This window comes from Heloderma suspectum, chromosome 1 (assembly GCF_057233095.1).
Source record: "Heloderma suspectum isolate Gila_16-S chromosome 1, 16-S_ref, whole genome shotgun sequence".
In the NCBI taxonomy this organism is placed as follows: Eukaryota; Metazoa; Chordata; class Lepidosauria; order Squamata; family Helodermatidae; genus Heloderma; species Heloderma suspectum.
Window position 1 is genome coordinate 424,025,069 of NC_139458.1, and position 15,225 is coordinate 424,040,293.

The window sequence follows — 15,225 nt, forward strand, 5'->3', positions numbered from 1 at the left end:
TCTACGGAGTGACCCAATCTGAACTTCCGGTTTAATGGAACGACGCTGTGGGCCAATGATTATATAGGAGCAGAGTGGCGTCGCTCTAGGCCGTGGCACGTCTATGGTAGACGCTGTACTTGAAACGCCCATTAGGTCTGTGACGGTGGGCGACTCTACATTGACGACGACTATAGGGCCGCCAAGGCAAAGAATTGTGACGGGGCACCACAGAGACCTGGGGGTAGAGCGGTTCAGTCCGTTCTTCCTGGGGCCCCTTTTAAACGTACGCCGCGGAAAAGGGCTGAGCCAGTGGCGCCCCCTAAGCCTATGCCCGCCCCGTCCGTGGCGAGGAAGTGACGTACCGGGCCCCTCCGGAAGGAGACGTGGCCGGCGCCTTTGGGCGTGAGGTGATTGGCGGTTGCGGGGGCGCCTTCCGCCCGGCCGGGCTCCCAGACGGGATGGGGCGGCGAAGGCAGCCGCGGAGGGGCGCCGCGACGGCGGCGCTGCTGTGGCGCCTGCTGCTGGTGTGGGGGCTGCTGGAAGCGAAGACCGCGGCCGGCGGGGGCGGCAGGTCGCTCCCTCAGTTCAGCGACGACGTCTCTTTCCGAGTGAACTGGCCGGGCAGCGAGTTCAGCCTGGTGGGTGGCTGGCGGGGAGGCCTGAGGGGAGCTGCTGCGGGGAGGGGGGCGGCGGAAGGGCGGGGAGGCCGTCGAACAAGATGGGGGTAGGCCGATGATGGGAGCGCCCTCTGCTGATACTGCAGCCCAGCGGGGCTGCCCGTGGAGCTGACTGCTGGGCGCGGGGGTCAGGGCAGAGAAAAGGAAGGGCTGCTTCGCCCCGCGCGGCTATGGATCTCGCCACCAGCTTGGATGGCTTTCAGAGGGGGTTCGACGTCATGGAGGAAAGGGCTGCCGATGGCTACTGGTCCTGGCGGCGATGTGCTACCTCCAGTACCAGAGGCAGTGAGCCTGTGTGCACCAGTTGCTGGGGAACATGGGCGGGAGGGTGCTGGGGTTTCCGGTCCACAGCTGGTCGGCCGCCGTGTGAACAGAATGCTGGACTAGGCGGACTGTCGTTCTCATCTAGCACAGCTCTTCTTATGTTCTTGAGAGAGGACATGAATGAATGAGCAGGCTTGCATGTTCTTGGCTTTAGGCTTAAGGAGGAGACCGCGGGAGCGCACTCACTGATGTGTGACATTTCAGTTGGCACTAGTAAAACGTATTGTCCTGCAGCGGCTTTTGGGTTTTCTTTGCCTAATGGGCCAACATGGCTACCTATGACATATTAAGGGCAATGGTTGACTTGGCAACGGCTGTTAGCTGTGATGCCTAAAATCGAGCCTATATTCTGAGTTAGTGTATGCCTGGGTGTGTCATGCTGGAAAGACAAGCAGCAGGGGGAGACCATTGCCTCCTCACCCTGCTTGGGACAGCATGGTGTAGTGGCTAGAGTGTTGGACTGGGAGTCGGGAAATCTAGGTTCTAGCCCCCACTCGGCCGTGGAAGCATACTGGGTGAATCTGGGCCAGTCACAGACTCTCAGCCCAACCTACCTCACAGGTTGGAGGAGGATTAGAGGAGGATTCTGTATGCTGCCTTGGGTTTCTTAAGGAGGAAAAAAGGAGGGATATAAATGTAATAAATAAATAAATTTCCCAGAGGCATCTGGTTGTCCACTATTAAGAACGCAATAGTGAATGGCAGGATTGCTCTTATGACAAGAGGCTGCCATCACTTAGAGCGGGTAGATCGGCTTTCCCCAACCTGGTGGTCTCCAGGTACTTCAGCTCCTATTAGCTCCAGCTGGCGTGAGCAATGGTGAGGAATGCTGGAGTTGTAGTCCAAAACAGCTGGAGGGCATCAGGTTGAGGAAGGCTGAGGTAGATAGTGCTTGTCCTTAAGCATCTAGCATACAGTTCTGTTTAACTGTCTGAGCCAAGAGCATTTGCTTGTAGAACGTAGATCATGTTCTACTGGTGAAGTTCACAGCCAGTCTCTGTCAACAGTTTGTTGTGGTTCTTGCTAAGATAGCAAAAATGTAAACTTAGGATTGCTTAACACAGACCAATTATGCCTAAAAAAAGGGGGGGTTGAGTGCGTGTATGTACTCTTGCTGAAAACATCAATAAACCGTGGGGATCATACAAAGAAGAAAAGGATGACTACCCAAGATTTAAGTCTGCTCACCCCTGACCAATAACTGCTATTCATAAAATGCACAGGCAATTTATTAATCCATGCAAGCAATCATGGATTAAAAAAGACAGCCCCTGCTTGGAGGTTTACAATTAAGTCCCTGATCCCGATAATGTTTGCCTTTATCCTTTTGATTTTGTCAGGCTTTAAATTAATTGCTCTTAGCTCCTCCACTTGATTTCATTAGGATGTAGGTATATCTGACTATAATTGTAGGTTCATACCTACAAGAGCTTATTCACCTGAAGCTCTTTATTCAGTTTTTTTGATAACAAACTTTCCCTTAGCTATGTTACAACTTTTTAAACTACTGCAAAAACCTGATTAATCTGGTACATGCTATGATAATTTAACAGTGTGTCATAGGGCAACTAGCACATCAATTCTAACAAGCTGCTTGAGTGGGTAGTTAAATAGCAAGGCTGTACTAACACAGAAACAGTAATGTGTCTTTGGGAGAGCAATTTTATGACCCCTAAACAATGTCTGGGTAGCCATAGAATAGTTTGGATTCCTGGATCCAAGGTTGGAGTCAGCAGTCTGAGCTTCCCTCCCCTGCAAAAGCGACCTCAGGGGGAAGGTAAAGGGGGTGTTCTCGTGGGTGGGGCAGGGGGAGAGCACTGGGGAGGCCGGCTTACAAGAAATTGTCTGGCCTCCCCAGCCTCCTTCCTTCCCCCTCCCTGACACCTCAGCTAGATGGATGAAATGCAGAGCAGCAGGAGCGCAGAGGCGACGATCACCTCTGCTGCTGCTCCTGCCCTGCATCAGATGGCCATAAGCCTCCATGTTCAAATCCTTACGACCATCCCTATAGGATTGCACCTGGCAAACAAAAAAATCCAAAAGTAGCTATGTTGACAGTAAGAAAAACTCCATATTAGTGTCATGCCTTTATTAGGCCAAACAAAACATCACAAAAAATGTGAAAACTTTCAAGATCTCTTCACCCAGCAAGATATTACAAAAAAAAAAAAAACAAGCTTGGCAGGAGAATGAGGAAGGGGGAAAAAAACCTGACTTGATGGTTAACTTACAAGTACATGTTCAGAGTCCCAAGATAAAGTGAGGGAGGAGGGTGGTTGTTACTCAAGCAGGCCTACCACCTAAACAACTTTTACAAGACAACTGCTCGTGTGAGCTGTAACATCAGAGGATGGGGCTTACAAAACTTTGCTTCTCTTCTGTGATTAGAACAAATGTATGTTGTGACTTTTCTAATCATAGAGAAAAGAGGCAATTTTCTGTGAGTTGCATCCCTTAGTATTACATTGCTCAATATATTGCTTGGTAAGCTAGCAGCAGTGAAGTTTGTACCAGCTTCAAGAATGGGCTCAATACTGTGAAAATATTATTTGCAGTAATGAGTTAGCAGACCCACATTACCGTATTTAATGCTATTGTTTACTTTCTAATGATGCTTGTTTACATCCAAGTTATTTCCATTCTGTTTATTTTTCTTTTTAAGCCCACTACTGGGGTTTTGTACAGAGAAGATCATTACATCATTATGACAACAGCAGATAAAGAAAAATATAAGTGCATTCTTCCAATGTTAGCCAGTGGAGATGAGGCAAGTTGTGTATTTTTGTTTTGACCTGTAGCAACTGTTCTGCAATAACAATTATGTATAGAACTTATCAATTTCCTTTCTATATTATTTATAATGCACAAAATACATTAAAATTCCTTAATGTTAAAAGACAGAATCAAAACGGGGGGGGGGGGTGTTAAAAGCAGTTTATTAATAGACACCAAGATGCAACCTAAATACAAAGTATAGCTTAACGTATTGAGTTTGATATACTCTTGAGTCCTCAGATCCATTAAGATCCTCAGGGGCAGCCATGTTACAGATTCTCTCTTTAAGAGTGGTTAAATCAGTATTCTTTGGAACAGTCAATGTCGACAGAACTGCATCAGGCCAAACCTTCTGGAAGAAAGAGTAACGCTTTTGTTTTTGTGGAGACTTTCAGTGGATTGGTTTGAATTATTTAGTTGCCTTGATATTTTGGTTCATTGGTGACGTGGTTTAGTAAGCTGTCCAGAGCAGATATCCTACTAGGCAGGATGTAAATGCACTTATAAATACATTTTCGACAGGCATTAAAATTTAAAATCTGTTGCATTCACATGGGTTTGGAATACTTGAAATTCTGCCTCATTATGTTCCCAGTTATGGGCTCCGAGAGGCTGAAACATAGTTTGCACAGAAGCTTCCTTAATATAGTATAGAAAGATTGTACTGAACAAGGTGAATCCTCATTTTACTCATGTTTATAAGGGTTTTTCGGCATTTTTCAGACATGTTAAAAATAGTAAGATGTTTAATATCTGTTAGTAACATACTTGTATTTACCATACTGCTTGTTTTATTTTGTGCTCCTCAGCACACACAAATATTGACGCATGTTATCTACACTGAAAGGCAAAATAGTGTTTGTTCAGGAATTGCTGGCACAAAACCAACATGCTAATAAATTCTAATTGTGTGTGAACACACATGCACTCACAGTAATATATACGTGTGTTTGTGTGTGGAGACACTGGAGAGAAGCGGGGGGAGAGTGACACATGTGCATGTACACAGATAAGAGCAGAGTCCAAAAATCGGCTTAGATTCATGCAAAGGACTAAGAATTTTCTACAGTAGAAAATCCCCTCAGTTTCAAAACCAGCTTGTCGTGTGCAGAAGCCGCTACTGCATGGGGAGAGACTGCATTGGGCTTATAGAACTAGTTTCCTGGTTCTTTAAATCCTGACCAATATGTTTATTTCCCATTATTTTAAGGAAGCCAGTGGGGCTTTCAGCATGTGTAGTTTAAGATCTAGAACTTATTGTCTAACAAGTTAAGGACGCAATCCTATGGCCGCTAGACAGCCATAGGGTTTTTTGGTTTTCAGGAACTGACCTCGGAGCCAGTGTTCCGAGGTCAGTTCCCAAGAAACTGCCTCCCTGCCCCCTCCCCCGCCACTTCGTAGGTGGTGTGGTTTGTCCCTGGCTCTGTGATTGGAAGAGCAGTGTGGAGCATGAGAAAAGAGGGCATTCCTGGGGGTGGGGAGGGGCAGCAGAAGCGTGGTACAACGCTTCCTATGTGGTGTCCGACCTCACCCCCACCCACTGTGAGCTGCTCTGGCTAGACAGCTGAAATCAGCCACCTAGCTGAAAATGCAGGGCAGTCAGAGTGCATAGGAGAAAATCCCCTCCACGCTCCGCCCACCCTGCATTGGATAGTTGGTCGCTTCCAAGTTTGGAGGCGGCTGACTATCCCCATAGGATTATGCCCCAAAAACTAATTGGGTAATCTATGCTGTGTGTTTCAGTTCCGTTTTCAGTGAGATTTCCTGTGTGGGTTTTCAGAAACTTATTAAAATGAATGAATACAAGTAGTTAAGTGCTCTGTGTTCCTCAGCGGCAATATTGACATACAGTTCTTCTCATTTTAGGAGGAAGAAAAAGATTACAAAGGACCCAGCCCTGCAGAATTGTTGGAACCTCTGTTTAAACAAAGCAGCTGTTCTTACAGAGTATGTTCACTTTGGTCTGGGACAAAAGGGCCCAGTTCCTAATGTATTCATTAGTAACCAAGACAAAAAGATGTAAAGTGAATAACATGTCTGAAGTATTTGTTTTTTGTGCACTTTCCCTCCTTTTATGTTTCATCCTTGCCCACATTTTTTTCTGGAAATTAGTGGACATTATTCACACCTAACCATGGACAGGATTGTGGCCTTAAAACGTAACCATTGTTTTTGAGTAACTTACCATTCTAGCTGATTATTTATCTGAATAGATACAAGAAGAAAAATAGCCCATTCAGAATGTCTGTCTTGGTGTTTTGTAGTTGAAAGGGGATTGCCAGGAACGAGTGAAGTGACGAGTGTACTGTCTCCCATGTTCTGCTTTCGGTTAACAACCCTGGGTTTTTTTGAGACATATAAACCAGGGAAATCTGGTTGGTTTATGGGTTAAACAACCCAGAGTTAACCCAACAACAAACCAGGGACAATTGTTCTGTTAACTTTGGATTGTTAAACCCATAAACAACCCAGAATTTCCAGGTTCACATGTCACAAAGCAACCCAAGAATGGGTGTTCCTGGGTTGTTAATTAAAAGTGGGAGATAGCATGCTCATCACTTCAGTCATCCCCAGTCACCATCCCTGGGACATGTGAACCAGGTCATGTAGCCCTGGACACTGACAGATTGTGCATGTTTTAAGCAACCACTGTGTGCTTCTCCCCAGCTCAAGGACCTAGGGGTATCTTTGGGAGAATTCCATAGATGTCCCAAGAATTTTGTCTCTGAAGTAGAGATTCTGATTGCATATTTCAGACAAATGTATTTTTTATTTGTTTATGGTAGAATTACAAAATTTTTTACCATGCCCTGAGCTCTTGACGGAGGGCACATTTTAAATCTAAATATTTAAGTTCTTACATATCCATAATCCTGTGTTGTTTCATATCACTAGACCAGCTCTGTGCACAGTTAATAGCCAAGGATTTTCAGAATTCATGTAGTCCTATGGGTTTATAGCATTCCTTCCCACATTTGTCCTCTGCACAGGATCTGAGATAGAGAAGCCATTACTACAAATGCTGCAAGTATCAGTCACAAAGCCACATAGATGCAGTGACCTAGCAGCATAGAGGAAGGCTGTAGTGGGGTTGTTAAGAATATAGTGCTAAAGTGGGTTCTGTAGTCATTGGCTCTCATAGTAACACATTTCAATTTTATAATGGCTTCACTATATTAAAAAAGCATATGGTGAGATCACATCCTATATATACTGGGATCCAAATATGTGCAAAAACCTTAATACTATTCTTGTCTAAGCTATAATAAATTTCCATGATTGTAGTTTAACTTTGGCTGCTACCTTGCTGTTTAAAAACAGGTCTTGACCAAATTGTATATGTCAGTGCGATGAATTTTTTTTTTTTTTTTTTTTTATATATATATATTTATATAATATTTTTAGATTGAATCATATTGGACTTATGAAGTCTGTCATGGCAAACACATTCGTCAGTATCATGAAGAGAAGGAAACTGGGCAGGTATGTATTATTAAAGCTTTCACCTCATGGATAAAAGTAAGCTTAAAACTAAAACTCTTGTACTGAACTTTGTTTGGTTTCTTCCGGCCTATTGATACAAAAAAGATTGACGCACTGGAGGAGAAATGGTGGTCATGAAAAAAGTGAAGATATCTTTCTTGTTGTTTGTAGAAAATAAATATTCAAGAATACTATCTTGGAAATATGCTACGAAAGAGCCCGCTACTAGATCCAGGTTTGTCACTTTGTCTTCTAAGTGCCAATGATCAGAAAGAAGAGAAAGGAACAGCCATAACACCTGATTTATTAAGGAAAAGAGTAACAACAAAGAGTGTAATCTGTGGGAATGTAGATATAGATTAAACATTTCAGCCCTGATTCTAATTTAAAACATTCTTTTCATGCTTTCTAGTGGAAAAAATTTTTAGAACTTTTTGCTCCTATTCGTTCCGTCATATATTGTCAGTGTTTCATTCTCCACTTACAGAAAGTTAGGGAGCAGTCCTGTGGGGATCGGTGGCCGCCTCCAAACTCGGAGGCGACCAACTATCCAGTGCAGGGCAGGCGGAGCATGAAGGGGATCTCCTCCTCCTCGCTCCGCCTGCCCTGCATTTGCAGCTATATGGCTGATTTTGGCTGTCTAGCCACAGGACCTCAGAGCGGTGAGGGGAGGCCGGACAATGCATAGGAAGCATCGTACCAAGGGTACCATTGCACCTCAGTAAAATCCTCTTCACATTCACCCATTGGGCATTCATATATTAAAAAAATATTAAAAATTTAAATGCCTCATAGAAAAGGTATCCCTTTGAATGGAAGTTTGATTAATGCCTATACACACAGGCCCCATCCAGAGAATGGTTAGCCCTCAAACCTAGGGACTTGAGATTACATAGGTTGGACCTATCAGTGATCTTAAGTCCCTGCATAGGGCATGGACTCTATTCAGACATCGTACCCAAGCCATTTATGTGAGGCATGCTCAAAGGCAAGCTAGGCACCCAGTGGGCAGGATGGGTGCAGTTTTCCTTGCCCCACAATAGGGTATGTGATACTCATCTGTGTATTTGTACAGTTCTTAGCCCTTCAAACACTACTACATTAGGACACATGGAGCCCTTGGCCCATTTTCCCTCTAGCTGAGTGCAGAGATTGTCAGTAAGCCCAACGGGAGAGAAATTACCCTGTAGAGGGTGATCCCTACCCACCCCCACTCTCTTGATCTCTCATGTCTTTCCTGAAAAAGCCCCCTTCCATATACACAGGGTTGGAAACCCTTGTTTGCTAAATTTACCTGTAGTTTATCCTTGGCTGTGTTAAATCCCTCACTGCTTACTGATTTTAAGTTAAACCATATCAAGCATGTTAAGAGAATTGTTTTTTTTTTTTGTGAAAATTTATTTCTCTGCTGTATAGACACCAATATAGAGATGCTGGTGACTAAAACGTTTCTGCTTGCAATATTTTCCAGAGGAAGATGAAAAGGAAAAGGAAAAAGATAGGGCAAAAGAGGTAAGTGGGGAAAAGACAACTCATATCTGTATCTAGATTGCTGAAGCTCCCCTTTTCTCATGTGGCTGATGCGTGCTTACTTTTCTTGCAGAGTTAGATACAAGATAATATTGGCTGATTTAAAAAAAAAGAAATGAACCTTTTTTTCTGATGACAGATACAGTACTATTCAAATCAGTTAGTTTTTCCACAAGATGCTTTCCACTACAGCTGCAGAGGAGAAAATCCATTGGAAGAGAAGTTGTCCTGCGAAAAGAAGCTGGGCCATTTAAGCAAAGTTGGTACTCAACCAAAAGCGTATGTGTTATGCTTTCCAAGCTAATGCTTCTTTTACTCTTTTCTCCTACTCTTTTCTTTCACCAATCTAGATTCCTACAAAAAATATAGAAGGGCAGATGACCCCATATTATCCCATAAGGATGGGAAATGGTACACCTTGTAGCTTGAGACAAAACCTGCCCAGATCAAGTTCAGTAATGTATGTCTGCCATCCCGAAGCAAAACACGAGATCCTTTCGGTGGCTGAAGTCACTACATGTGAATATGAAGTGGTCATTTTGACTCCTCTGTTATGCAGCCATCCTAAATACAGGTAAGGAATTCAGGCTTCTGCTAATGTCATAGACCACAATCCAGGCAAGGCCTTCTAGTTAGAAACTATTTGCACATGATATCTTCTTAAATATTCCCTCTCACCAGCTTCCCCCTCATATCTTCCAAACTGTTGCTCAAGCTCTGAAGGAGGCTCAAGGCTGAAATACACATTACGCCTGCCATGGGTGGGTCTGCTGCCAAAAGTGGCATCCCTATGTCAGGTTCTTTCCCTTTCCCCTCTAATACGTAGGATCACAACCCTTGTTGTGATATATTTACCAGTGGCTCTCCCTGCCTCCACTCAGCATCATTGGTAGGGGTACAGAAAAACACAGTGTGGTGACATCATGACACCAAGGAAGCGATCCTACATGTTACAGGAGAGAGGACGAGATCGAGGGGCAGCCCCATGATTGGCATATACGAGAGCTGGACCATAAGGAAGGCTGAGTGAAGGAAGATAGATGCTTTTGAACTATGGTGCTGGAGGAAAATTCTGAGAGTGCCTTGGACTGCAAGAAGATCAAACCAGTCCATACTCCAGAAAATAAAGCCAGACTGCTCACTTGAGGGAATGATATTAAAGGCAACACTGAAGTACTTTGGCCACATCATGAGAAGACAGGACACCCTGGAGAAGATGCTGATGCTAGGGAAAGTGGAAGGTAAAAGGAAGAGGGGCCGACCAAGGGCAAGATGGATGGATATTCTGGAGGTGACGGACTTGACCGTGTGGGAGCTGGGGTTGCGACAGCTGACAGGAAGCTCTGGCGTGAGCTGGTCCATGAAGTCACAAGTTGGAAGCGACTGACCGAATAAACAACAACAAGGGGTAGGCAGCATGGTGCCCCTGGGCACCAGTGTGCCCTTGGGTACCTTTCCTTGCACCTGCCAAGGTGCCCTAACCCTCCCTTTTTTTTTAATTAACACATTTTCTTACTGGCTGCTGGGATTGGTGTGAAATAGCTTTATGTTGATGCGGAAAACTGGGTTCAAAGGTGTTTAGTGTGTTGGGGCTTAGACCCCCCCTCTGCTTTGTACTCAGTCTTTTGGGCAGGTCACTTGTCTATTGCCACATCTCCCATGCCAGCCTTTTGTGGTGGTGCCCAGGACAGTGTCTCAAATTGCCAAACATGTCCATGGCCCAGAAAGGTTGCCTACACCTGGCATAATGTGTAATGCTGCTCTTGGAAGCTTAGTGTTATAGAGTCTGCAAGCATTGCCTTTCTGACATTACTTTGAACCAAAATGATCGCACAACCGTACTTTGGTGCTATATATAAAGTAGTAATGGATTACAGTTACCAGCAATACTTAAACTCATATAAATGTCTTATCCACAACTAGTGACAGAACATTCCTGCAGCTTATTGCTTTTATGGGTCATAGAACCATAGAACAAAGCTAAAAGAAGTAGTTTATAAATAGATTGGATTCTCTTTCCTGCCTTTCTTTTGGCAAAGTATTTTCATCATTCTCTCTCTCTCTCTCTCTCTCTCTCTCTCTCTCTCTCACACACACACACACACACACACACACACACACACAGTGTTAACCATTATGGTTGGGAAATTGATTTAATTTCCAGTTTAAGATTAATGTAACACCTATTGTTAATCCTTCTGAGATATATGCCCCATGTTTTTATGGACACAATGTTGAGGTTTGCTCTTATGCACATTTATAAAGAGGTGTGCCCCTTCTTTAATGGCATACCTCTTTGCCTATGCAGCAGGAAGAATGACCCCCCACAAGTTAACTGTTCACCCTTCTAAAGGAACTGGAGGAAGAGGAGCCAGTAGAATTTAACTTCTTTCTTGTGATGAAATTATGTCTGCATTCATCTCCATTGTGTGTCTCAGCACTGAGGTGTCTGATAGCCAGGAGTTCCATGTGAGCATCACAGCACCCATGGAGCTTTGGGTCAGTTTAACTGGACAAACCTAAAGAGAGTTCAGTGTACTTGCATCTAGTGTCATGATACAAATGGGACAAATACATTTTAGCTTGCTTTAAATTGCATCCCTTGGTTGTGATTTGGATTTATGCATGATACTAGAGCTTTCCTATGCTCAGCTGTAGAAAGGGCAGAACGCTCCAAGAACTCACAGGCATCTGCTTTTCATAGTTAGCAGTGGGAATCCTATGCGCTTGCAGTCTTGTGGTAAGATTTCACCTCAGCCCTCAATTCACTATGTGGCGTTAGATAAAACACTATCTCTCAGCTTTAGCTGAGTTGTGCATTATATCTGAGCTGAGCCATTGTGTACTATTACCATATTATAAAAGCACTGTATAAAAGTTTGGGTTTTGAACAGGTTCAGAGCTTCCCCCGTGAATGACATATTTTGCCAGTCGCTGCCGGGATCCCCACTGAAGCCCCATAACTTAGAACAGCTGGAACAGCAGCTGGAACAGCAGCAAGAAAAGATGAAGATGCCTTTTAGAAGAGCCAAGGAGGTAGGTTCCTGGAAATGCAGCACTGCTGAAACATGCAGAATATAAACCGTGACCAATAAACAATAACTATCGCCGCCTTAAGTTGTTGCCCTGTATCAGGGGTTAGCTGTGCAAGGCCTACAGGTATGTGCAAAGCTGTCTTACAGCAAATCAGACCATCGGTCCTTCTAGCTCAGTACTGTCCACTGTAGAGTGGCAGCAGGTCCAAGATCTCAGACAGAAGTCTTTCACAGTCCCACCTGGAGATGCCAGGGATTGAGTCTGAGACCTCCTGCTTGCAAAGCATGTGCTCCACCACTGAGCTACAGCCCCATCGCATTTTGCACTCTCTCTGCCTTTGTTGTTGTTCAGTCATTAAGTCATGTCCGACTCTTCGTGACCCCGTAGACCATAGCACGCCAGGCCTTCCTGTCCTCTGCCTTCTCCCGGAGCGTGCTCAAGTTCATATTCATTGCATCGGTGATGCTATCTAGCCATCTCATCCTCTGCCGTCCCCTTCTCCTTTTGCCTTCAATCCTTCCCAGCATCAGGGTCTTTCCAGGGAGTTTTCTCTTCGCATTAAGTGGCCAAAATATTTGAGCTTCAGCTTCAGTATCTGTCCTTCCAATGAGCACTCAGGGTTGATTTCCTTTAGGATGGACTGATTTGACCTCCTTGCAGTCCAGGGGACTCGTAAGAGTCTTCTCCAGCACCACAGTTCGAAACCATCAATTCTTCGGCGCTCAGCCTTCCTTATAGTCCAGCTCTCACAGCCATACGTTACTATTGGGAAAACCATAGCTTTGATTATGCGGACTTTTGTTGGCAAGGTGATGTCTCTGCTTCTTACTATGCTGTCTAGGTTTGCCATAGCTTTCCTCCCAAGGAGCAAGCGTCTTTTAATTTCACGGCTACAGTCACCGTATGTGGTGATCTTGGAGCCCAAGAAAATAAAATCTGTCACTGCTTCCATTTCTTCCCCTTCTATATGCCAGGAAGTGATGGGGCCAGATGCCATGATCTGAGGTTTTTTAATGCTGAGTTTCAAACCAGCTTTTGCACTCTCCACTTTCACCCTCAACAAGAGGCTCTTTAGATCCTCTTTGCTTTCTGCCATTAGGGTGGTATCGTCTGCGTATCTGAGGTTGTTGATAATTCTCCCGGCAATCTGAATTCTGACCTGTGATTCATCCAACCCAGAATTTCTCATGATGTACTCTGCATATAAGTTAAATAAGCAGGGTGACAATATGCAGCCTTGTCGTACTCCTTTCCCAATTTTGAACCAATTGGTTGTTCCATGTCCGGTTCTTACTGTTGCTTCTTGACCCTCGTACAGGTTTCTCAGGAGACAGGTAAGGTGGTCTGGTACTCCCATCACTTTAAGAATTTGCCACAGTTTGTTGCGATCCACACAATCAAAGGGTTTAGCGTAGTCAATGAAGCAGAAATAGATGTTTTTCTGGAGTTCTCTTGCTTTCTCCATGATCCAGCAAATGTTGGCAATATGATCTCGAGTTCCTCTGCCTCTTCGAAACCCAGCTTGTACTTCCAGTAGTTCTCGGTTCACATACTGCTGAAGCCTAGCTTGTAGGATTTTGAGCATCACCTTGCTGGCATGTGAAATGAGCGCAATTGTGCGGTAGTTTGAACACTCTTTGGCGTTGCCCTTCTTTGGAAGTGGAATGTAAACTGACCTTTTCCAGTCTTGCGGCCACTGTTGAGTGTTCCAAATTTGTTGGCATATTGAGTGCAGCACTTTAACAGCATCATCTTTTAGGATTTTAAATAGCTCAGCTGGAATACTGTCATCTCCACTAGCTTTGTTGTTAGTAATGCTTCCTAAGGCCCACTTGATTTAACTCTCGAGGATGTCCGGCTCACGTTCAGTGCCTGCACTATCATGGCTATCAGGGACATTCAGATCTTTCCTGTATAGTTCTTCTGTGTATTCTTTCCACCTTTTCTTAATCTCAGCTGCTTCTGTTAGGTCCCTGCCTTCTTTGTCCTTTATCATGCCCGTCTTTGCTCAAAACGTTCCCTTGAGATCTCCGATTTTCTTGAAAAGATCTCTAGTCTTTCCCATTCTGTTGTTTTCCTCGATTTCTTTGCATTGTTCATTTAAGAAGGCCTTCTTGTCTCTCCTTGCTATTCTCTGGAACTCTGCATTCAGCTGGGTATATCTTCCCCTTTCTCCCTTGCTTTTTGCTTCCCTTCTTTCCTCAGCTACTTGTAAAGCCTCATCAGACAGCCACTTGGCTTTCTTGCATTTCTTTTTCTTTGGGATAGATTTAGGTGCTGCCTCCTGAACAATGTTACGGACCTCCGTCCATAGTTCCTCAGGCACTCTGTCTATCAGGTCTAATCCCTTAAATCTATTCCTCACCTCCACTGTGTATTCATAAGGGATATGATTTAGGTCATACCTGAATGGTTTAGTGGTTTTCCCTACGTTCTTCAATTTAAGACGAAATTTTGCAACAAGAAGCTCATGATCTGAGCCACAGTCAGCTCCAGGTCTTGTTTTTACTGACTGTATAGAGCTTCTCCATCTTTGGCTGCAAAGGACATAATCAATCTGATTTTGATATTGACCATCTGGTGATGTCCATGTGTAGAGTCGCCTCTTGTGCTGTTGGAAAAGAGTGTTTGCTATGATCAGTGTGTTCTCTTGGCCAAACTCTATTAGCCTCTGTCCTGCTTCATTTTGTACACCAAGGCCATGCTTGCCTGTTATCCTGGTGATTTCTTGACTTCCTACTTTAGCATTCCAATCCCCTATGATGAAAATGACATTTTTTTTGGTGTTAGTTCTAGAAGGTGTTGTAGGTCTTCATAGAACCGATCAACCTCAGCTTCCTCGGCCTCAGTGGTTGGGGCATAGACTTGAATTACGGTGATGTTGAATGGTTTGCCTTGGATTCGTACTGAGATCATTCTATCGTTTTTGAGATTGTACCCCAGTACTGCTTTTCCCACCCTTTTGTTGACTATGAGTGCTACTCCATTTCTTCTAAGGGATTCTTGCCCACAGTAGTAGATACAATGGTCACCTGAATTAAATTCGCCCATGCTCGTCCATTTTAGTTCGCTTATTCCCAAGATGTCAATGTTCAGTCTTGCCACCTCATGTTTGACCACCTCCAGCTTACCTGGATTCATTGATCTTACATTCCAGGTTCCTAAACAATATTGTTCTTTACAGCATCGGATTTTCTTTTCACCACCAGACACATCCACAGCTGAGTGTCCTTTCGGCTTTGGCCCAGCCGCTTCACTCTTTCTGGCGCTACTTGGAAATACCCTCTGCTCTTCCCCAGTAGTATATTGGACACCTTCCGACCTGAGGGGTTCATCTTCCAGCGTCATCTCTTTTAGCCTTGTGATACGTTCCATGGGGTTTTCTTGGCAAGAATACTGGAGTGGGTTGCCATTTCCT

General features: G+C 44.3%; 1 protein-coding gene across 4 annotated transcripts in view; it reads left to right on the forward strand.

Annotated features, from left to right (window-relative positions):
• Positions 1–380: 380 nt before the first annotated feature.
• The window catches only part of ERLEC1 (endoplasmic reticulum lectin 1), a 32,400-nt gene continuing 17,555 nt past the window's right edge, over positions 381–15,225 (forward strand). For 2 of the 4 annotated variants that reach the window (XM_084829239.1, XM_084829241.1), the window contains exons 1-8: positions 381–620; positions 3,646–3,750; positions 5,625–5,705; positions 7,164–7,241; positions 7,413–7,476; positions 8,713–8,753; positions 9,122–9,345; positions 11,666–11,807. In XM_084829239.1, the coding sequence (XP_084685365.1) occupies positions 441–620; positions 3,646–3,750; positions 5,625–5,705; positions 7,164–7,241; positions 7,413–7,476; positions 8,713–8,753; positions 9,122–9,345; positions 11,666–11,807 (915 nt within the window). In that variant the 5' untranslated portion in view covers positions 381–440. The remainder of the gene's footprint in view (positions 621–3,645; positions 3,751–5,624; positions 5,706–7,163; positions 7,242–7,412; positions 7,477–8,712; positions 8,754–9,121; positions 9,346–11,665; positions 11,808–15,225) is intronic. The other 2 variants (XM_084829240.1, XM_084829242.1) reach the window with 1 other exon arrangement.